The following is a 20,974-nucleotide window of genomic DNA, read 5'->3' on the forward strand; positions in this document are numbered from 1 at the left end:
GGACAAAGATTGAAGAGGATAAAGAGGATCCCCTATTTTTAGATTTTCCCCCTCAGAATATTTCTCAGTTTCTTTTTCCATACAAAAAGTTTGTGTTCTTTTTTTTATTGCATTTAAATATAAAATCTTAAAAATAAATCTCCAAAAATATACAGTACAGTACACTGGCTTTAAAAAGTATCTCCACGTTATTATTGTTTGTTGTTCAGTGTAAGAGTAGAAAAAAAATATAGTTGGCGAAATGTACAAGACAAATGCAGCTGCCACATTTCGTTGCGTCATGTGGATCGAGAGAATATATATTCAAAAATATATATATATGTAGATATAGATATAAATACGAAGTACACTGCACTGCACTGTGCGTGAGGCTCTGCCATGGCAAGGAGTAAGATAATAAATTACGCCTGCAGCGCTCGAAGTGCACTTTGGACATGGTCTAGGCTAGGGCTAGGGCTAAGGGTCTGGGCTAGTACTAGTTGTACTCCTGTTTGGGAAAGTAGTCGGGCACAAAGATGTGTATAATAATCCCGGTGGTCATCAGGGCAAAGTAGACAATGACGGCCACCCACCAGAGGATGCGCTCCCAGCGCCGCACCTCCAGATTGCGCAGCACTCCGATGCCCACCAGCAATCCAGCCACGGCACCGGACAAATGCGCCACATAACCGATCTGATCGTATTGATCGGTCAAATGGCGATATATCGAGGTGCCCAGATCGGTGAAGCAGAAGACAAGGAAGGCTAGCAGCTGGACAATGGCGTACTCCATTTCCGAGTAGTTCTGTGGGATAAGGAAACGTGTTAAATGTATAACTTCTATGATCTTTGGTGCTGTCTCACCATTATAATCGTGGCTATGTGCGCTGTAATCAAGGCATACACTCCTCCGGATGCTCCGGCCAGGAAGATGCGCGGACTGGTCAGCGAGGTGCCCATGGAGCCAGCCAAAACGCCGGCCAGATAGACCAGCGCCACGCGCCACCAATGATGCACCAGCTCCAGGGCAATGCCCAGGAATATTTGGATAATCAGGTTCATCATCAGATGCATGATGCCCACGTGGACGAACATGTAGCTGACGAAGCGCCAGCCCTCGTAGCGTTTGTAGGGATTGTAGATGAACAGTGTCGCTGCCGGACCGCTGGTGCTCTCCCCAATGTTGTCCTGGTGATTGGGGTCGTCCCTGGTGGAAGGTAAAATAAATATTAAATATTTATGAATAATTTTTGGGAAAAGTAAAGCTTAAAAATGTAATACCTAAGCCAAAAATCCATAAAATTCAATGTGGGAAACAGTTGTGAGCTAATTTGTAATAGTTTAATAAATCTACATACTGAATTTTATATTTTAAACAATTTTAAATGTTGATCATTTTTGAATATTTTAATCCTTATCAAATTTTGAAAAAATTGATCAACAATTTTTTTATTTCCCGACATGGCTAGAATCAAGAATTTATATAATTTATAGGGTCGGATATGACTCCTTCACAGAGTTACTAGCCTCTGATTAAAATTAAAATACCCTTCGGGAAAACAGTCTTAATCACCTATTTATCATATACATATATATGTATATATATATATATCTAAATATACATATCTGTTTATCCATGTCCCAGAGGCTTGGGAAACTCAATACTACTTAAAACAATGCAGCCATAAATTCAACTGAAAAAAAGTCATAGTTTTCCGACTTAAGCTTCCCTATGATATCATATATCTTCAATAGTTTGCATTTAAAATTCTACGAAACATTGAGGCCGTACTCACTGAAAGTGTATGACGTCCACGAGGAACATGATAATCTCGATAATCGAGAAGATGACCATGGTGAGCGGCGGCGGGCAAATGGACATCTGTTTCTCGTAGGCGCCATCGGGTTCATCACCCTCCAGTGGCTTGGGTGGCGGCACCACATAGCGACAGTAGCGGGCCAGCAAGTTGCGTGCCATCCACTTGTGGTGCAACGACATACTATAGAACTCCTCAAAGTCCAGATGGCCATCGTTATCCTGGTCGCTGCGCTTCAAGATCTGTGCGGAAATATAGGCGGGTATGTCCCGGCAGTAGCCGTCAGAGATTAGCTCCTTCAGCTCATGGGTATTGATGAGGCCATCTCTATCGGAGTCGTGCTGTAAATATTAAAAACTTTTAATAATATATTTTATATGGTAAATATCTTGTGAGAATGTCTTAATAGTAAACCGAAAGTTATATATGTTTATTGAGATCATTTAAATTCGTGACTTATTCGGCAGCAAATACTAAGAAGGATTTTTGTGTATAACCTTTCATGTCAGTTGGCCATGAAACCCAGTCTGTCATGGAGTAAAGTGTCATAAGGGATCTATATTAATCTGACATCCATCCCAGTTCAGATATAGGGCCCCGTTCAAGGCAACGATTTATACCGCCACCTAGCCAAGTCAGGAATCGGAAGAAGTAAGTTTTACTTTGAATTTAAAAGCTCTCAATTAAATACCATACAACAAACAAGATGCATAGCGCCATACAATTTGTTTTTATTTTAAGATAATTTTAATAAATATGTTTCGAACTCAAGCCTAAAATTATCAGAATTAAACTTTTTAAACATAAGCCAACCTTTTAATATCATTTTTTCTTAGAAATAAATAAAATATAATTATAATTAAAAAAAAATATATATATATTTAGTTAGAGTCCAGATTAAACAGTCAATAATCAGATTTTGTTCCCTGTAAAATGGAAATTCGATATTTTTATGATTCTAGATGATGCATAACTTGAACTTGAGACTTTTAAGACTTCCTGCAGTCTATTTTCTGCAGAATTTAAATGTACACAAATACTCGGCCCAGACTAGAATTTAGTTTTAAAAACAAATAAAAGCAAAGCTATAGAAATATATAACTTTTCAACCTCCCCAGAGATGGCCCAACTATCTCAGATGACCCGCTATGTCACCAGCGTGCTGGGCTGGTTACCAGCGGCAACGGCATCCTCCGATTGCTCCCCGCCGTCGTCGGCGAAGAACCAAGAAGAAGATGCCTTGCAGGAGTCGTCCGGCTTTGTCACCGTAATGGCAATCTACCTGGCCATTACCATTGTCTTGGTGGCGGTGAGTTTCATCACAGCCAAGGACCAGGCTACCAAATATCCCAACCGATTAAAAACCAAACGGAAGATAACTCGACCCCAAGAACAACAGCAGCAGCAACGTCCTTGGCGTTTTAGCACAACGGGCATGGCCATGACCAAGCTGATCCGCCAGCTGGGTAGTCCCAAGCGTTCGCGGCATCAAATGCGCCTGCGCCTTCGGATGCGACTGCGCCGGCATTTGGAGCAGGAACTGAAGCTGATGAGGGAACTGCAGGAGAAGGGGCCGCAGCTGGGGTTGCTGGGCAGTCAGGATTTCGAGGAAGTCAATAATTCCGGCTACTTTGATCCATCCTCCGAAGCCGATCTCTGAATTCACACATAGACCAGACTCAAACTAAATTATACAGTGGAAATTTCAGACCTCCAAGTGAGATAGCTTTTATCGAAAATATATAGACAGAAGCTACAGATTCTCGTCTCTTGATTGATTTTTGTCTAGAGGGTTGCCTCAGCTTGCAACAAATGTTGTGGCATGTGAGGTAATTGTGGCCATAAAAGGCCAGGAATGCAACGGATCCAAACGAGAAACTTGGCTCTGGCCAAAAACGGGGCTAATCGAAAACAAAGCGAAACTCATTGGCTGTGACTATAGTTGCACAATCATTGAAACGATAGGAAAGTGCACAAGTTGGAGTGACTTAAGATTTTACTTACTTACTTTTAAATATTTAACTTCCTTTCCCTGGAATAATTTCGTTTAATATATTCTCCCATTTAGTCAGCAGTTTAATTAATAATAATCAGAGTTTAGTTTCTCAATTCCAAAATCATTATTTACAGCCCCATATATGGATAACGTTCTTGATAGCCTTGTAAGCCATAAAAAAACAATACTATTTCAGATAAGATGACCACTGACCTTGCATAGAAATGTTACGAATATGACTGAAACGAAGATTTTCTTAGGCAAAAGTATGACTTTATCATTAATTATAAATATTTTAGGACATAAGACAGTCTATCTAATTTTATTATTAAATGTTTTCCCAGAACAAGTGACAGAAACTGGCAAAGACAAAGACAAAGGCAAGCAAACCCCCCGCAAATGTTTATGTTCGCAGAGAGATCTGACTGTCGACTATATAGATATATATATTATATGCTTATATGCTATATATGCATGCAGCACTGTGGAAAATTAGATAAAGTCACTTATAGAGCACCCATCCATACCCTGTCATCCATTTCATACGATAAGCGCTTAGTCTGGGAAGGAGGATTGAAGCTTAGTCACCTGTTAATTATTGCAGTCACTCCAGAAAAAAAATATATATATCATCTAGCGAGTGGTATTCAGGTTCATATCAAGAAATAAAAGGCAAAGCACTGGCTTATCTCTGACATATCAAAAAAACCTAATATTATTTGGATTTATTATAGCATTTACAAGAGAATATGCTCTTTTACAAAAAAAAAAAAAAAAAAAAGGCGTGGTTCCCCAAAATACCTAATGATTCTCCTGCCTAAACGATGTTATTTTATAGCTTAAAAATATCACACTTATCATTATATCTTTTCTATATCCCAAATCATTGGTGGTATGCTCAAGAACTCCACATAATAGTGCTGTTTCCATGTGTATTTTAGTTATATCATGGATAGATTGCGACTATTGAATGGAAGCTTGAATGTTTGGAGCAACAGAACCAGCGACGAGATAAGATTGCGAGCAGCAAAGAGGAGCCAGAACACAGGAATGTGTCCGATTTCCAGGCGGCTATAGAATTAGATCGAATTTTGGAAAGTATGCTAATCAAGTAGCCGCTCCCCCCCCCAGAGACTCTATTTCATTTGCGTTAATTAACAGCACAGCAGAAAAACAACAACTGGTTGTGGCCGCAGGGCCATTGAACGCTCTCTGCATTCCAATGGGAATACGAATTATGGAACCCTTGGGACCGGCATAAAGATATTTCTCCGAATTCTCAGAGATCCAGAAATTAGCCAGTAAATCCCCAATGCCAACAGGTGGGCGGTGGGTGGTCAGTGAGGGGTTAAGTGACTAACGCCACGCCACACACACTCACAGAGACAGACAGACGGCAACACACACGCGAGAAGCGAAGACAGAACTCAAAGCGAGCAAACAATAATTTATAACCGGTTATTTGTGTTTCTTTTTTTTTTTATTCGCCGCCCCTCTGTCACGATAAGAAAACTCACTGCCAGAGTTTTCAATGTTAAGAAAACAGAGTGCAGCTAAAAAAAAAGTTAAAATAAAATGGGTAGCTCGTAAAAACATAATGCTGACACACACATGAGGTGCAAAAATGAGTGACAGGGGGGCCAGTGATGGGTTAAGCCCTATCAAAAAATAAAAACAACTGGAATTTATTATTTAAAAATATTTCAACGACGTGGAAGTAAGCAGTAAGGAATGTTATTTTGAAAGGAATTCAAATATTTAAAATATAGTTTATTTTTGAAATTATTTTAGAGAACAAATTCCTTATTTGCCAAGTCTGAAAAAGTCACGTTTTTAAAAATGACGCCAAAAAAATAAAAATAATTAAAGACACAGTATGGCTTTAGACTTTGCACTTGAAAAAGAAGGACTGCAAGTTTATTTTTCATTTACTAGTTTATAAAGTACAACTAAGTATCCATTCGAGATGTATAAAAGAAAAAAATATCAAAAATATTATAATATGTGTAATATAAAATAAAAAGATCTCAAATTAAACCTTATAAGAAATCAAGCTTCTTTTTAAATAGTTTTAAAATAAAAACCCTAGAAAAAAAAAATAATAAGACTAAATATCAGTTAATTTTAGGTGAACTGTTCTCCGTTTTGCGAGTTGTGTTTTTCGGGGGTTGCTTTTTCCCTACCGAGTTACCGTTAATTAAAATACAATTTTTTTCAAGGAGCGTGTGCGTGTGTCCCCTTCCTCGACCGGTGCCCGCTAATGGGTTAAGGTGGGGTCTTATTTTTCTCTTCTTCTAGGAAGTGCGAGGAGCACAGCACTAGCGGATCGATGCTAGCAGATGATTCACCGCCAAAGGCAACTTTCACCAAGGGCGAGAAGAAGACGGACAGACAGAGCCAAAAACACAAGCAACTTCATTCACCGCTAAGCGAAGCGTACGTGTGTGCATGTGTGTGTGTTGCGAGTTCGGGCCGGGTGTTCTAATTACAGTTGTGCATTTTGTGCAGTTTTCGCGGAATTTTATCAAAAAGGGGAACTTGCCACTGTACCTTGTCGAATATCTCGCGCATCTTGCGCCGATCCTCCGGCTCCTGGGAGTGGGTCTGGTTTAGCGGGATCTCCTCCATGTCGATGGTGTCCTGGCGCAGTGTCGGTGGTCGCGCGGGGGGCGAACGTCGCTCGGGGGGAATGGTGGGGTACAGGCCATTTTCCACGTCCCGCTGCTGCTGCATTTGCAGCTGCTGGGCGGGAGTTTGGCTCTGCTGGCGGTTCACAGTTTTCACGGGCATGGTTCACTAGAGGTCGGTTCTGGCCGGGATCGGTGGGCAGAAACAACACACACACAGACACAAAAACGAAACAAACTAATCCCGAGATCTGCACACTGAAAAGTACCGCAATCGAAAGCGAAACCGAAACCGTTAGCCGAAATTCAATTACACTCTGTGCTTCGACTCATCGCCCGCGTCTTGTGTCCCGATAAGATTAAGAACTGCGGGCCATAAAAAGTGGTCGAAATGGACGCCGCTTGTCTTGACTTGGCCCAACGAAAATGCCGTGTCGCGACGGTGAAAAAAAACAAAGCGCGAAAAACAACTGACCAACAACTAACAACCGAGGACCGTTTTCGGACCGTGGCTGAAATACCAACGGGATCGCGGAAACATACCGAAACAGGGAGCAGTATATACTGGAAATAGGCAAGAAAATGAAAAAAGTCAACATGTTGGCCCCCTTGGAAAATTTCAAATTATTTTGAATCATTTTACATACATTAATTACAATTTTTATTTTATTATACATATGAAGCGTCAAAATGGAACCAGCAAGGAACTCGTTCCTGAACTAATGAACGGAAAATAATAGTAAAAAAAATACTAGATTTAAATACATTTGTAATTTTTGGAATTTAAGCCTAGTACTCTGACTCCTGTTACCCAATAGAAAGCACGGTACCTCAAACGAAAGTTTCTTTAATTTCTGTAAAAATCTTGAGCCGAAATAACCGACAGATTTTGAAAATTCAAATTGTGCAGTGTTGTAAAACTCTCGCGGTTGGTCAGTGCTGCCAACTGCCCGTTGTTTGGCGTAATTTTCAAAAATTTGAAACAGGTTCAGGTTCAAGTTCCTTGGACTTGCATTTTATTCCCGAAATATGCAAAATCAACTTGTTTTTTGGCAGTCAAAACAGAGGCAAGATCTGCTGGTATCCCCCCGTATCAGGCAGCTGCTCCTCAAACTTTGCCCCCCTCGAATTGCGGCGCATATTTATCTGGCTTCTGATAGGCGAGGGAGCAAAACAAGCAGCAAGAGTTGTCACCGTAGATTACACATTTTAATTTCTGCGACGCTAATCAGAGCCAAGAGTATGCAAGTTCACAGTATTTTCGCCAGAGCAGCCCACCACCGGCCTCCTCCTGCCCCTCTCCAGGCACCTTTATATGTATGTATGATGTATTCCTTATTTTGAATTTCGTTTTCATTTGCTTTTATCGCAAGGCAATACTGGCCCCGTTATAATTGTGTGCGTGCATTTGTTTATGGGGGCCACTGAGTGGGCTGAAGACGCAGGGGGTGTGGTCGCCCCTTGATTATGCAAAAAACAAACAACAAGTGGCTCGCGGGGGGCGCTGTCGAAGAGTGCAGCAAAACATATAGCGGTAAATGTACGTACACACATACGCAAAACAAGTTTCAACGCCGCCGCCGCGCTCCGAAATATTTAACGCTGGCTGCCATGGCGTTCATTAGCCAGTTTGTACGGCAGGCGAGCAGACGCGCCACCGGAATCAGACCGATCCTCCAGAGACATTGCCCAAACCCAGTAAGTTTTCCTTTCCTTTTCGGTTTGTGGCAGCCACAAATTCGCGGTTTGAGTGTATGTGTGTGGGGGCGTGGGTGGCAACCCTGCCCGCAACACCGATAACAATAACCGTTGTTTTTGTTGCTGTCTGGCTGGTGTGAAATTTCACAACTTAACTGAAAGAAGTTTTTGTTGATCGCCAGACTAACCACAGCACCATGGACACCACAGTGCATTCGGCCGGAATTGCGGAGATTCACCATGTACCTATGAGTGTGATCAAGCGGCCAATACCCTCCGTCCTGGACGAGCAGAAAGTGGCATCGTTAATGGAAACCATAAAGGTGAGTGGAGTGTGGGTGCGGGGGCAAGGGTTAATGGAGTTGATTAGAAATTAGAATGAACATTATCAATAATGTTTAGCTGTAAACTTTAACTTGACTAACTAACTAAAGCTGCAAAGAGCCAAAATACAGGATTTTTGCTATCGATTGCCATTTCCGATGACTTGCCTTTCCTGTGAAATGCTCTCTAACTCTCTCCATCTCCTTCTTGTCTTTCCTGTGAAATGCTCTCTCCAACTCTCTCCATCTCCTTCTTGTCTTTCCTGTGGAAATGCTCTCTCTAACTCTCCATCTCCTTCTTGCCTTTCCTGTGAAATGCTCTCTCTAACTCTCTCCATCTCCCTCTCCTTGGAACACAGCACGAAGAAAGCGAGGCGGAGGAGGTGCCACCCATCGATCTGCTGTGGATAACGGGCAGCGAGGGCGGCGACTACTATTTCAGCTTCGGCGGCTGCCACCGGTTCGAGGCCTACAAGCGGCTCCAGCGGGAAACCATCAAGGCCAAGCTGGTGCGCTCCACCCTGGGGGATCTCTACCACTACATGGGCTCCAGTGCGCCCAAGTACCTGGCCTAAGCCTTATCTATGTATGTTTGTGCAATGTTTTCTTTGTTTTCGTTATTTTTTTTACCTTTATTTCAAGCTTATCGCTGGATTCTAAATATAAATGCCTTAAATATAAATATAAGCTTCTAAGATTAAATACAAGTGCCTTAAAAAAACATAAATACTTGGAGTTTTATGGATTTCTACGCTTCTTCAGCCTAATTTACAAATTCCCTAAAATTATTCGAAAATCCTAGCTGGCAGGAGGAGGAGAGGGAGTGTCTTGCTCACCACAAAAAGGGCGATCTCTCCCTGAGTATTCGCAGTCCATATTTTTGCCAGTCGTGCTGCGATATCCACAGCTCCCGGGCGCTCTCCAGCACGGACATAATGGCCGCTCCCTTCCACGCCACCATGCCGGCGTCCATGCCCTTGATAAAGACATTCACCTCAATGCCGCTGGGCAGCATCTGCTGGCTAATCCGATGCTCCAGCCAGGCCGGCAGTCCGGGCAACTTGGCGCTGCTGCCCACCAGCAGAATGGAGTTGAACATCTTGCGTTTGGTTTCAAAGTTGGGCAGCCGGTTGATGGCTTGGATAATGGCCTGATCCAGGGGCAATACCTGACCCAGATTGTTGTGATAGCAGTCCCTGTTCTGGCCTGCCGACGACTGTTGCTGCTGCTGCTGAGGCTGCGACTGGGAGTTGCAGTTGCCTTCTTCTTGGTCCACAACTATTAGCTCTTCATCGTCGGCGGTCACGGGCAGCTGGGGAGGCCGCGGCACAGAGGAATTGGGAGCCAGAGCTAGCGGCAAACTAGTGTCGCCCGCCCGGACACCGTTCTTTCTGCCCGTCTCCTTCAGATACTCGGCATCGAAGCAGTCCTCGCAGTCGTACTGCTCTTGGGGCGCCTGCTGCGTGCACACGGCTCTCGTGCGGCCCGTAATGTTCAGCAGTTCGGTGTGGAAGAGGGCCAAAGGGGCCATGATGGCCTCGTCACCCACTTGAAGTGTGTACCTTAGCCACTGACCATTCTGCTTGCGCAAATTAAAGTGCTTCTCCTGGGCGCCACAAACACTGGCATTTAAATGGCAAAACTTCTCCTTCAGCTCGTCCAGCAGATGGGCATCCACATAGCTGTCCTGGACATTGCATTCGCGGTAGGGAAAGCCGCACTTGCGCAGCAGCATAAGCAGCACCTGGTTGAGATCACCGCCGCCGTAGTTTAGCCTCACCCTGGCATCCATCTGCGAAATCCCATCCTCGATGCAGGCAATGGAGGTCTTCTGGGCACCGATATCCACCACACAGCCGTAGCCAATGCCGGCGCCATAGGTGGAGGCCACGCTGTCCTGGACGAGGAAGCAGCACCGGAAGCCCAGTCGCTGCAGCAGCAGGGTCATGAACTCGCGCAGATGCCGCCGCACATAGACATCGTTGACCACGAGGACGGCACAGTGGGTGCCCAGGTCGCGCAACGGTATCTTCAGGCGGGTCTCCAAGGCGTAGGCCCAGATGCGCTCCATATGCTGCAGATTGGCCTGTGAAAAGGGGAAGCTTGTTATTTAAGGAGTTAAGTTACAGGAACTGGACACACCTGCAGTGATCCACCCTTCTCCTTGTGCACATTCAGCTCGCCCCTCTGTATGGGAAAGTGGATGTCGTAGTCGCGAGCCTCGAAGGCGCTTAGCCGCAGGATTTGGTCATCGAACAGGGCCAGCGCCTCGCGGTCCAGCCACGGCTGCTCCTCGGGCTGCGGCGGCGGCACCTTCTCAGCCATACTGCTCCTATTGAAGTGGGCCAGCTGCTGCGGAGGCGTGGCCACGCGCAGCCGGTTCTTCTCGTCCACGACGCAGTGCTGCAGGATGCGCGACACGGCCAGGCGCTGCTCCTCAAACTCCATCTGCAGCCGGGCGGGATTGATGTTGTCCAACGGCGGCAGCAGGGGATCATGGTGCGGCCAGTCGCCTTCCTTCTGTCGCCGCCGGTAAGCCACCGCATGGAGCAGGGTCAGAGGATTTAGGTCTGCCGCCCGGCCAATGCGTAAATGCTGTGATCCCGGATGGATCACGATGATCTTGGGCGCCTCCAAAGGCTGCACCTGGCGCTGCTGTGCCGGCGTTGTCGCCGTTGCCGGCTGCCGGCCGCTGCTGGTGCTGCTGGCGCGAGATCGTCTAAGGAAGAACACGACACATGGGGGGTTGGGTTTGATGGAATACTAGGTGAGGCACCACTTACTGCATGGTTCGGTCCGAATCCTGGTCCGTGAAGCAACAATTAAAGAGTTTATTTAAACTTTTGTTCTTTTTAAACCAATCGATATGTGGACAAGCTATCGATGGGCACTCTTTATTGATCGATGCATCGATACTATTATTTATTTCCTTGTTTTATTAGCAATAATATATTTTTATAATATATATTTTTATAAATGTGCAAATACCAAGGTCTTTAACTATTTATTTTTATCGCTAAATATAAAATAGAATATAACCTTAAAATATTAAATACATCTATAAATACCCCAAGCATCGATGTTTTTGAAAATTTCGAAAACATCGATACATCGATTGTGCCGTTGTCGTCTCGTCCAGCTCTACACTGAGTTTTCCAGAGCAACTGACAGAGCATGCAAACGTGATTAATTGGTTTGCGAGCCCAGAAAGACGACCCGGAAAGTATAGCGAGCGCCAAGGAGAGCAACCAGGAGCCAGGAGCACACACCGCAACAGTCGCCAGCGGAGACACCCACAGTCAGAGAGCTAGCGAGGAGACAGAGCAGCCACCATGCCACGCGGAAAGTTCGTCAACCACAAGGGCCGCAGTCGCCACTTCACGTCGCCCGAGGAGCTGCAGCAGGAGTCCGAGGAGGAGAGCGACCAGTCGGGCAGCGGCAGTGGCAGCGACAGCGATGCGGAGGACGGCAAAGCCAGCGGCTCCGCAGCAAAACCAAAGCCATCGACCGCCCGGAAACCCGCCGCCGCTGCCAGTCGCCAAACGACGCAGCGACAGAAGCAGCGGGCAGCCGGCGGAGCCGGTGGCTCCTCCGAGTCCGAGTCGGAGGAGGATTCCGAGGAAGACTCCGAGGCGGAGGCGCGTGATGCCAAGAAGGGCGTGGCTTCCCTGATCGAGATCGAAAATCCCAACCGTGTGACCAAGAAGGCAACGCAAAAGCTTTCCGCCATCAAGCTGGACGATGGCCCAGCTGGTGGCGGCGGTGCTCCCAAGCCGGAGCTGTCGCGCCGCGAACGCGAACAGATTGAGAAGCAAAAGGCGCGCCAGCGTTACGAGAAGCTCCATGCTGCGGGCAAGACGACCGAGGCGAAGGCGGATCTTGCCCGTTTGGCTCTCATCCGGCAGCAGCGCGAGGAGGCGGCCGCCAAGCGGGAGGCGGAGAAGAAGGCAGCCGACGCTGGCGGCAAGAAACCAGGAGCCAAGTAGACACACCGCCGGCAAAGAATGCGAATGCTCATGCTCTCCAACCAAACCCAATCCTAATCCTAATCCCTCACCCAACCGAACCGAACAGAACCGATAAAGCAATGGCAACCACTGGGGCTAATGGCAATTAGATAAGTAAATTAACCAAGTAAAGTAGCACGATCCACGATTCGTGCCGATTCAAAATTTCTTCAAGTTTTCTATGCCTGTCTTTTTGTAATTGCGAATTATACAAAATAATACAAAAATAAACCACGATGTATACACGATGGCGCTGCAGCGACTGATAACCTGTCCGAGGGGGCTGAGGTAGCGGGAGCGAGGCGTAATCCGAGCCGATATACTAGGTAAACCCCCGACAATCTTCAGAGCAAAGCCTTGAAGTGCTGTTTTAGGGGTAAATAATGCAGGAATGCCAGATTCCTATGGAACCACCTTCAAAAAATAACGAAAAAGGATCACAGTAACTCTTTTTTTTTTCATTGCAAATCTGCACAAAATGTAATTCCTTAGCTAACTACAAAACTAAACTAAGAATATAGTATTTAAAAAAAGCCTTGTAATATAATTAGTCGCTACACCACGCCCCATACCTCCTCAAAGGCGGAGCAGAGTTTGGAGCACGCTATGGCCGCCGACAGCGGATAATTGCTAATCGAGAACAGCTCCTCCGTGTAGTCCGTCTTGAGCACGCCGTGGGCAAAGGCACCAATGACCATGACAACGGGCACATCGTAGCTGGCACTGCCCTCCTCGCCATGCGGCACCAGTTCCCGACAGTTGGACACTAGCTTGCCGGAGAAGCTCATGGCGTACTTCTTGCAGCCAACGGGCAGGTGATCCGTAATGGGGTTCTTGATCACGCTCATCAGCCGGCGGGATGAATCGTTAGCCCGGATCTGGAACTTGTGCAGCAGCTGGACCATCAGGCCAGCGAAACGTTTAAAGGTGCGTGGTATGCGCGTCTGTGGATTGATCTCGATCAGCACATTGTGCTCGGTGCGGATGAACACCTGCAGCAGACCGGCGCGGTTCAGTGGGGAGTCGAACAGCATAAGGAGACACTGGTGGGTGATGTCTGGGCGACAGCTGCCCGGATCTCGCTGGTTCTTGCGCATGATGCCCGCGTGGTCGTCGCAGTTCAGCAGCTCGAATTGGTTGTGCACCTGCAGGGGATTGAGATGGTTAAAGGCACTCTCTGGCCAGTAGTTGGAGTCTATCTCCTACCTTCACAGTCTCCAGTTGAGCGCCCTCCAAGACGATGATCAGACGCTTCTCGCTGGCGTTCAAGTGCAGCACCTTGAACTGCTTCTTGTCCAAGTCGAACTCTGGGTCGTCCGCTTTGCGGCCCACGAACTTGCGTTTCCGGTTGATTGCCTTTCCTTGGCCTCCCATGCTGTCTAGGATTGGATATAGCCTGCCGATTCGTCCCAAAATCCCCGAAAACCAAAAACAAAACGAGCACGCGGCGCCGATTTAGTGACGGGAGTGGAGGTGAGAAAATATCGATGAAGCCATCGATTTGGCGATACATCAATAGCTTTTCAAAAATGCGATAAATTAATATCTATTATAATATTTGTTAGAGATACATCGATGCTATAAAAACAAACATAAAACCATTTTATTTAAAACAATTTAATATATTTTAAATTATTTTTTGTATTACTTTAAAACATCGATAATTGCGAACATCGATGTTTCTCCACCTCTAACATCTATGGTGATGCCAGATCGTTCACAGATCTAGTCCGTGCATTTCAAAGGTGTGTGTCTTGGGTTGGTTTACTTTCGCCAAACTGTTCCCACTCTTAGTTTATAGCGAACTAAGGCAGTTTTTTATAGCATGAAATAATTTTATAATTTGTATAAATAATAAATAAATAAATTAAGATAAATAAAATACATTTCTTTGTGCAATTTTGTAACCCCCTTATAAAATTTTGAAAAAATGGTGAAACTATTTTTTTGTTATTTTTGAAGAACAATCAAAATTTTGAAAATCTGTAACACAGCCAAAAACGCATTAAATTCAAATTTGTCTTAGTTTTTAAAGGGTTAATAAATCTGCATACTCCATTTATGTTTTTCATTTTCTAATTTTTAAAATTTTTTTACATATTTGACGAAGTAACACCTTATAAAATGTAGAAAAAATTGATCAACATTTTCTTATTCTTAGATACCTAGATCGAATCGCCTGATGATGCTGATCCGGAATATATTTGCTTTATAGGGTCAAAAATGAGTACTTAACTGCCGTGCATTATTATTAATAAAATTATTAAAATAAATTATAATAATCATGTATTTAATTTTCGACTCATAATAATATTTCTCGATTTGAAGAGCTATCGGATATACCATATATATAAATAATGTATCGTAAATCTCCTTTTTGATAGTTACAAAGACTTAAACTTATTCCTCTCCAAATCCCTTGATCCCTTCCTCGATAAATCCTGGCCATCTCTGGGTTTCCATTGATATTGAGGAATATTGAGAAATCGATTCCTTTAGCCGGACCCTTGATCATGAATAATGCCCCGCATTGGCACCTAATGCCGGCAGAGATCAGACACGCCGTGGAGGAACCTAATAAATCGTCGCTCCTGTTGTCGCCGCTGGGCGCTTCTTGTCTATTTCCGTATTTTCCGTCGACAGAGAGCCAGGGGAAGAATTGAATATAGAGGGGAAAATGGGAAATCCATTTGATTAAAACGGTACGCCGGCCGGGAAATCCCAATCCCCGGGCGGAGGGGGGATGATGCGTTGGGTGGTTCGCATTAAGACATCAAATAGACAACAAAGGCAGGAGGGGGAGGCGGAGGAGGATGAGGCGGAGGACCTGGCGAAACCCTGACAGCAGTTCGAATCGTTAAGCTAGCCAAGTGGAAAAGGCAGCCAGAAGTTCACCACGAAAGCACTTCCCCCGCATCCACCTGCCGCCGCCTGCTCTCTGGTGCTTGAAATTAGATTTCTGCCGTTGGCCAGCATTCGTTACGAGGTTTACAGCGGCACACGTTCTCCGGCTCTACACTCTCCGGGTCTCCAGCCTCATTTTGGTTACTATTTTCTTACACTTGAAAAAAACTTTAGACTAGTACTGGATGTTTTTCATAACTTCTTATGCAAAAACCGATTTTAAATCGATTAAAATCCAAGTTTTCATATATTTCTCTAGTTCTTCTTGGGTTACAATATTATTTCCCTATCATTATGGTTACTTTTTTCTTACACTTAAAAAATCTTAAGGATGTGATGAATGTTTGTAATATTTTCCTCTGCAAAAATCGATTTTAAATCGATTAATAAACATGTTTGTATATATTTCTCTAGTCCTTCTTGGGTTACATTATTTTTTCGCTGCTTCTGTTATAATTTTTTCAATACAAATAAGTTTAAGGATCTTAAATTCCATAATACATATAAGAAAATAAATATTTTCTTCAAGTGTACACCTAGAATATAGAGTTGGCTTGAGCCTGGAAAATCCTTGGGTTAGCTACAGCTGATTTATGCTTGGGGCTCTGCCACAGCAGGCACGGCAAGGTAAAGGGGGCCACCGACGAGGCTGGGCTGGGGGAGTCGATGTTTACGAGCGGATTAAGTTTTGCCTTCGAACAAATTCCATTTGAATTTAATGAGCCCGGAGATTACATCACCGAAAGGGAAAGGAGAACACTGCGGAGTGGGGGATGGGGATGCATGAAGGATGGGGATGCATTTTTAATTGAATGATGTCGCCAGGCTGCTGCAGTCGCCGGTCTGCTCTGTGCACAATTTGACAATCCATCAAGGCGCCAATGATAGCGATGACACAGAAGATCGATTCTGTGATAACATATCGATAATATATCGTTTAATAAATATAAAAATGTATAGATTTTTCTGTAATATGTGGAGATTATAAATATATATATCTATAGATTCTAAATATATTAGATACATATGTATTAGGTTATTCTAGATTTTTCTATATTTTGTATCTTTATTATTTTGAATTATGTTTTTATTTATTTATTATTTTAAAATATTTATTGAAATTTTCTATATTATTTTTATTTTTATTTATTATAATTATTATTACAATCAACTATATTAAATAAATTCCAACTAAAATTATTTAGTTATCGATAATTATTGATAAACAATTTTCTCGATAAAATTTTAACCACGATTCGTATATTCGATATGATTTTGATATTTCCGGGCTAGGAATTATATTTTAGGATGTTGAGACTCTCGATATTACTTGTAAAACTAAATTATATTATATTCAAAATCGATATACTTGATCGATCAAGTTTCTCTACAAGATATAGAAATACTTCCCATATTTGCTGTCCAAGCCACATCTCTTGTTTGGTATAGTAGTGTATACCCCCCGCCTCAGATCCAATCCACTTAGACAAAGCATTGTCTCTAATTTATGCCGCCTGCGTTGCCGCCTTGTCCTCAATTAGTTGCAACTGCAGCAGCAGCAGCAGCAGCAGCAGCAATGTGCAACATGCATCAACGGCTGTTTACCCTTGGGATCGCTGGGAGGCGTGCTGTATTATCTTCATATATATCTCTTTTCGGGGGCGACTTCTCCACTTACAGTTACACGACAAACCGAAAACTATTCGTCTAACATTACACGATACTTAACCGCCGCTTATTTATGTCCCTGTCATCGCCTCTCAGCTGCCTCGTCTCCATCGTTGTCGTGCTCCCCATTCTCCGCCCACAGAATGCAAAATTAAATATCATTTGGGGGCTTCTTTTGGTTAATTGAAACCTGTTGTAAATCACAAATCATATTGACTTCCCCCCCGAACAGAGTCTGATATAGAAACTAAAACAGATATAGAAACTAAAACAGCAGCGGATGTCGTCGGTTTTTCATAATTTTCATTTGGGAGGGAAAAGCAAAGAGCGAAAAGCTTCTTTGAAACAGCTGCCAGGCATTGAGATCTATGGGAAGTTTTCTTCTTTTGAAGAAAATGTTGTTTGAAAATGTTGGTTTAAGCTTTTCAATTTTCAAATTGATCAGTGGAAGGATTTTCTAGGAATTATTTTAGGTTAGGTAGCAGTTGTAGAGTGACCAGTTAGTGGTAAAAAACCCATTCTTGGAAAAGTGTGGCCTTAGCTTTAAGTGATGCCAGGCTTTCTACTACAAAAATTCCAAGAAATGCAACTACCAAGTACCTCCTTTAAGGGTTAACACCACCAAGTTCCACTAAAAACCCTTAACCCCATCCTAGATCAGACGGATTAACCGATGCATGCCTCTTCCAGCTCATAAACTCTGCCCTCAAACTGAATTTTAAGTTGAGCTCGTCGCCTGATTACTTCATTTTCGGCAACGACGACATCAACTAATGGTGAAAATATTGCCATTGATTCTGCGACAAGTGGATTTGTACTTTACCTCCCACTTACCCCGGTGGCCGGGTGCCCGGGAATTGTCCATTTCCGATTGCCGTCGAGGGTGTCGAGGGTGTCATTTGGTAATTGTTACAAGCTGCCGCATATTTGGACAGGCGGCACTCGAAAACAAACAAATGACTGTCGAGAGTCGAGTGGAGGATGATGCTGAGAGCTGCTGGATGTGGGAATTGGAACTGGAACCACCCTCCAGTTACTGGTAACTGCTGCTGCTGGTGCCGGTGGTGGTTCTTCGTCTCATTTGTAAGAGGATACAAGGACCCGGGACCAGACCCCGCGACCCCGGCAAATGTCATTAGTTTACAGTTGTCTGATTTCCATCCTCGGGCCTTCGAAAATGTTGTGATCGATGATGACAGCTTCATCCGAGCATCCCGTGGCTTCCTTTTACATCGATAATGATGTTGATTCTGGTTTTGCAGATCGAAAAATCGAGGCGAAAAAGGGACGATATGTGGGGGGATTTCAAGCTAAGAGTTCTGGGCCATATGGCAGGATGATCGGAGATATCTAATGTATCTGAAAGATATCATTAAGAAGCTTTGAAATGCATTTACAAAAAATAATATTAAAATTTAAGAAGGGTCCTTGAAGATATAATTTTAATCAGGTAAATAAATTTAAAGAAATTTATCAAGAAAAAACTTATAATTTTATATATAATTTCCCAGACAGCCTTAAACACTTTCCCAAGGCTCCTTGAGATCTATCTGTTCCTGGAAAAACTCTCCAAATGAATCTCTAATTGCATTAGATCCACTTTTCCCTTCTCTATTTTGGAGTCTCTTAGCCAATTCCCAGACAACTAATTAATGTCAACCGTCTGGGAATGCCTGTTGGAACCCTCAGAGTCCTCGGAATCCTCGGAATCCTCGGTGTTCCCTGTTTCACGATGTAACCCCAAGGACCTGGTACTGGTTCGTCGTAACTCAAAAAGCACTTAACCCATAAAAGTGAAATAATTCGGTGGAATAACAAACGCACTTAACAAATTACAGATGTGAAAATTTCATTTTCAGTGTCCAACCTTCCGGCCTTCCTTCCTGGTTTTCCTCAGCGAAGGGGGATGATTCTCCCCCTCATGAAAAAAAATAGAATTATTTTGGATGCGATTACTTCCCCCCCCTCGGTGGGCTCTCGTTGGTCGCATTCCACAAATTAGAAAATGATTAATGGACTCAACCGGTTGCACAGCACATTCCTTGTATTCCAACCACTCGAATGGTGGCGCCGTCGCGGTGGCATCCTCACCAGGGAGCATATCCTGGGCAGAACATCCCAACGAGAAACAGGAGCAGGAGCAGGAGCAGGAGTGGGAGTGGGAGCGGGAGCAGCCACTGGTTCAGCGCGTCTGGCACACTTCAGCATAAAATAGCACTCGAGAGAATCAAGAGGCTGGGAAGGGGGAGTACACTAGCAGAAATATGTGTAAAGTTCTGGAAGGACATGGTAATAACAGGTTGGCTGATAAGTCCCCGGTCTAACAAAGAAAAACAAATTTTTTTGTCAAAATTCGTTTTTATTATTCAACATAGTTCCCTTCAAGAGCGATACAACGATTATAACGACCTTCCAATTTTTTGATACCATTTTGGTAGTACTCCTTCGGTTTTGCCTCACAATAGGGCTCAGTTTCGGCGATCACCTCTTCATTGCCGCCAAATTTTTTCCCTGCGAGCATCCTTTTGAGGTCTGAGAACAAGAAAAAGTCGCTGGGGGCCAGATCTGGAGAATACGGTGGGTGGGGAAGCAATTCGAAGTCCAATTCATGAATTTTTGCCATCGTTCTCAATGACTTGTGGCACGGTTGTTTTTGGTCAAATGTAAGCTCGCGCGGCACCCATTTTGCACAGAGCTTCCGCATATCCAAATGTTGATGAATGATATGACCAACACGTTCCTTTGATACTTTAAGGCCTCTGCTATCTCGATCAACTTTATTTTACGGTCATTCAAAATCATTTTATGGATTTTTTTGATGTTTTCGACGGTAACCACCTCTTTCGGGCGTCCACTGTGTTCACCGTCCTCCGTGCTCATTTCACCACGATTGAATTTTGCATACCAATCAATTATTGTTGATTTCCCTAGGGAAGACTCCGGAAACTCATTATCAAGCCAAGTTTTCGCTTCCACTGTATTTTTTCCCTTCAGAAAACAGTATTTTATCAAAACACGAAATTCCTTTTTTTCAATTTTTTTCACAATACCAAAAGTTGCTTCACAAAAGACGCTCTATCTCACAAACTAATTGACTGACAGACGTCAAATTTTTACACGAATCATTTGAAAGTTAGTACTATATAAAAATAATATGCATTCAATACTAGCGACGTCATCTATGTGTCAGACCGGGGACTTATCAGCCAACCTGTTATTATGAATTATTATTTTAATAAGAATATTTTATATTCAATAAATTTTATTTGTAAATAAGAATTTGCAAAGTTCTTCAGACCATCAATTATTTATTTAATTTAATAATAATAATATTTAGTTAATAATAATTACTATACTTATTAATTAAACAAAACAGTATTTTAATAATTATAAAAAAAATAACAAAAATAATAATTGATTAATAAATAAAACAATTATTTTAACAAAATTCATTAATAATGAAACACTTAATTTAACAAAATAACAATTTATTAATAATTAAACAATTAATTTAACGAATAAATAATTTATTAATAATAAAACTATTAATTTAACAAAATAATAATTGAATAATAATTTAAAAATTAAAAAAAAAAACACAACTAAAGCAATGAGATCTTAAACAGATTTTTTAATTATTTTTCTAGATTATTTATTTTCCCAATTATTAATCTCTTTTTTCTCTCAGTGCCTGAGGGCACCCTGCTGCTGCTCCTGCTGCTGTTCGTCCTGCTCCTGCTGCCGCTGGAGTAGCGTTAAAATCACTCTTCCGTTTCGGCCAGAGACTGGTGCTGCTGCTGCGGCTGCTGGTGCTCAATCCCCCCTCCCGGCCCTCAGGAGGGGTGTGTTTGTTGTCATTTATTGCTGTTGTCCTCCCTCCTCCTTTTTGTCCTTGGTCCTTTTCCTGCCTGATTCTTTTCTGGGGTCACGCTTTGCTCTTTTGATCACTCCACTC

The 20,974-nt window shown here is 43.3% G+C and overlaps 6 protein-coding genes across 8 annotated transcripts; 3 read left to right on the top strand and 3 right to left on the bottom strand.

The window, feature by feature from the left end:
• Nucleotides 1-68: 68 nt before the first annotated feature.
• Nucleotides 69-6,908, bottom strand: rho-4 (rhomboid-4). Its single transcript, XM_017180981.2, has 4 exons — nucleotides 6,343-6,908; nucleotides 1,776-2,137; nucleotides 844-1,186; nucleotides 69-784 (listed from the first exon to the last, which is right to left on the bottom strand). Exons 1-4 carry the CDS (start codon nucleotides 6,580-6,582, stop codon nucleotides 476-478), a joined length of 1,254 nt encoding a protein of 417 aa, XP_017036470.1. The 5' UTR covers nucleotides 6,583-6,908; the 3' UTR covers nucleotides 69-475.
• On the top strand, nucleotides 2,288-3,554 carry LOC108084660 (uncharacterized). The gene is made up of 2 exons (XM_017180982.3): nucleotides 2,288-2,447; nucleotides 2,915-3,554. The coding sequence occupies exon 2, from the start codon at nucleotides 2,917-2,919 to the stop codon at nucleotides 3,454-3,456; it is 540 nt and encodes a 179-aa protein (XP_017036471.1). The 5' UTR covers nucleotides 2,288-2,447; nucleotides 2,915-2,916; the 3' UTR covers nucleotides 3,457-3,554.
• A 672-nt stretch (nucleotides 6,909-7,580) lies between the features above and the next one.
• Nucleotides 7,581-9,167, top strand: Srx (sulfiredoxin). 3 transcript variants are annotated; one of them, XM_017181007.3, is made up of 5 exons: nucleotides 7,581-7,736; nucleotides 7,793-8,117; nucleotides 8,300-8,440; nucleotides 8,800-9,026; nucleotides 9,083-9,167. In XM_017181007.3, the coding sequence occupies exons 2-4, from the start codon at nucleotides 7,887-7,889 to the stop codon at nucleotides 9,013-9,015; spliced, it is 588 nt and encodes a 195-aa protein (XP_017036496.1). In that variant the 5' UTR covers nucleotides 7,581-7,736; nucleotides 7,793-7,886; the 3' UTR covers nucleotides 9,016-9,026; nucleotides 9,083-9,167. The 3 variants fall into 3 exon arrangements, with proteins under 3 accessions (XP_017036496.1, XP_017036495.1, XP_017036497.1); XM_017181006.3 differs by having other exon boundaries at nucleotides 7,582-7,736; nucleotides 8,800-9,167; XM_017181008.3 differs by lacking the exons at nucleotides 7,581-7,736; nucleotides 7,793-8,117 and having other exon boundaries at nucleotides 8,235-8,440; nucleotides 8,800-9,167.
• Nucleotides 9,161-11,319, bottom strand: Arp8 (Actin-related protein 8). Its single transcript, XM_017181005.3, has 3 exons — nucleotides 11,224-11,319; nucleotides 10,583-11,159; nucleotides 9,161-10,526 (listed from the first exon to the last, which is right to left on the bottom strand). The coding sequence occupies exons 1-3, from the start codon at nucleotides 11,226-11,228 to the stop codon at nucleotides 9,273-9,275; spliced, it is 1,836 nt and encodes a 611-aa protein (XP_017036494.1). The 5' UTR covers nucleotides 11,229-11,319; the 3' UTR covers nucleotides 9,161-9,272.
• A 248-nt stretch (nucleotides 11,320-11,567) lies between these two features.
• Nucleotides 11,568-12,695, top strand: LOC108084682 (28 kDa heat- and acid-stable phosphoprotein). Its single transcript, XM_017181014.3, has one exon. It carries the CDS (start codon nucleotides 11,773-11,775, stop codon nucleotides 12,424-12,426), a length of 654 nt encoding a protein of 217 aa, XP_017036503.1. The 5' UTR covers nucleotides 11,568-11,772; the 3' UTR covers nucleotides 12,427-12,695.
• Nucleotides 12,696-12,884: 189 nt separating this feature from the next.
• Nucleotides 12,885-13,901, bottom strand: LOC108084681 (ribosomal RNA small subunit methyltransferase NEP1). The gene is made up of 2 exons (XM_017181012.2): nucleotides 13,654-13,901; nucleotides 12,885-13,592 (listed from the first exon to the last, which is right to left on the bottom strand). The coding sequence occupies exons 1-2, from the start codon at nucleotides 13,819-13,821 to the stop codon at nucleotides 13,002-13,004; spliced, it is 759 nt and encodes a 252-aa protein (XP_017036501.1). The 5' UTR covers nucleotides 13,822-13,901; the 3' UTR covers nucleotides 12,885-13,001.
• Nucleotides 13,902-20,974: the final 7,073 nt, after the last annotated feature.

Source organism: Drosophila kikkawai, chromosome X (genome assembly GCF_030179895.1).
Source record: "Drosophila kikkawai strain 14028-0561.14 chromosome X, DkikHiC1v2, whole genome shotgun sequence".
Lineage (NCBI taxonomy): Eukaryota > Metazoa > Arthropoda > Insecta > Diptera > Drosophilidae > Drosophila > Drosophila kikkawai.

Coding starts and splice junctions, on each gene's coding strand:
- Srx (XM_017181007.3), top strand. CDS start 7,887: ATGCAAAAAACAAACAACAAGTGGCTCGCGGGGGGCGCTGTCGAAGAG. Junction 8,118..8,299: donor AGAGACATTGCCCAAACCCA/GTAAGTTTTCCT, acceptor GTTGATCGCCAG/ACTAACCACAGCACCATGGA. Junction 8,441..8,799: donor CGTTAATGGAAACCATAAAG/GTGAGTGGAGTG, acceptor CTTGGAACACAG/CACGAAGAAAGCGAGGCGGA.
- Arp8 (XM_017181005.3), bottom strand. Junction 10,527..10,582: donor AGAAGGGTGGATCACTGCAG/GTGTGTCCAGTT, acceptor CCCTTTTCACAG/GCCAATCTGCAGCATATGGA.
- LOC108084660 (XM_017180982.3), top strand. CDS start 2,917: ATGGCCCAACTATCTCAGATGACCCGCTATGTCACCAGCGTGCTGGGC.
- LOC108084681 (XM_017181012.2), bottom strand. CDS start 13,821: ATGGGAGGCCAAGGAAAGGCAATCAACCGGAAACGCAAGTTCGTGGGC. Junction 13,593..13,653: donor CTCAACTGGAGACTGTGAAG/GTAGGAGATAGA, acceptor AATCCCCTGCAG/GTGCACAACCAATTCGAGCT.
- LOC108084682 (XM_017181014.3), top strand. CDS start 11,773: ATGCCACGCGGAAAGTTCGTCAACCACAAGGGCCGCAGTCGCCACTTC.
- rho-4 (XM_017180981.2), bottom strand. CDS start 6,582: ATGCCCGTGAAAACTGTGAACCGCCAGCAGAGCCAAACTCCCGCCCAG. Junction 2,138..6,342: donor TGCGCGAGATATTCGACAAG/GTACAGTGGCAA, acceptor TAATATTTACAG/CACGACTCCGATAGAGATGG. Junction 1,187..1,775: donor GTGGACGTCATACACTTTCA/GTGAGTACGGCC, acceptor ACCTTCCACCAG/GGACGACCCCAATCACCAGG.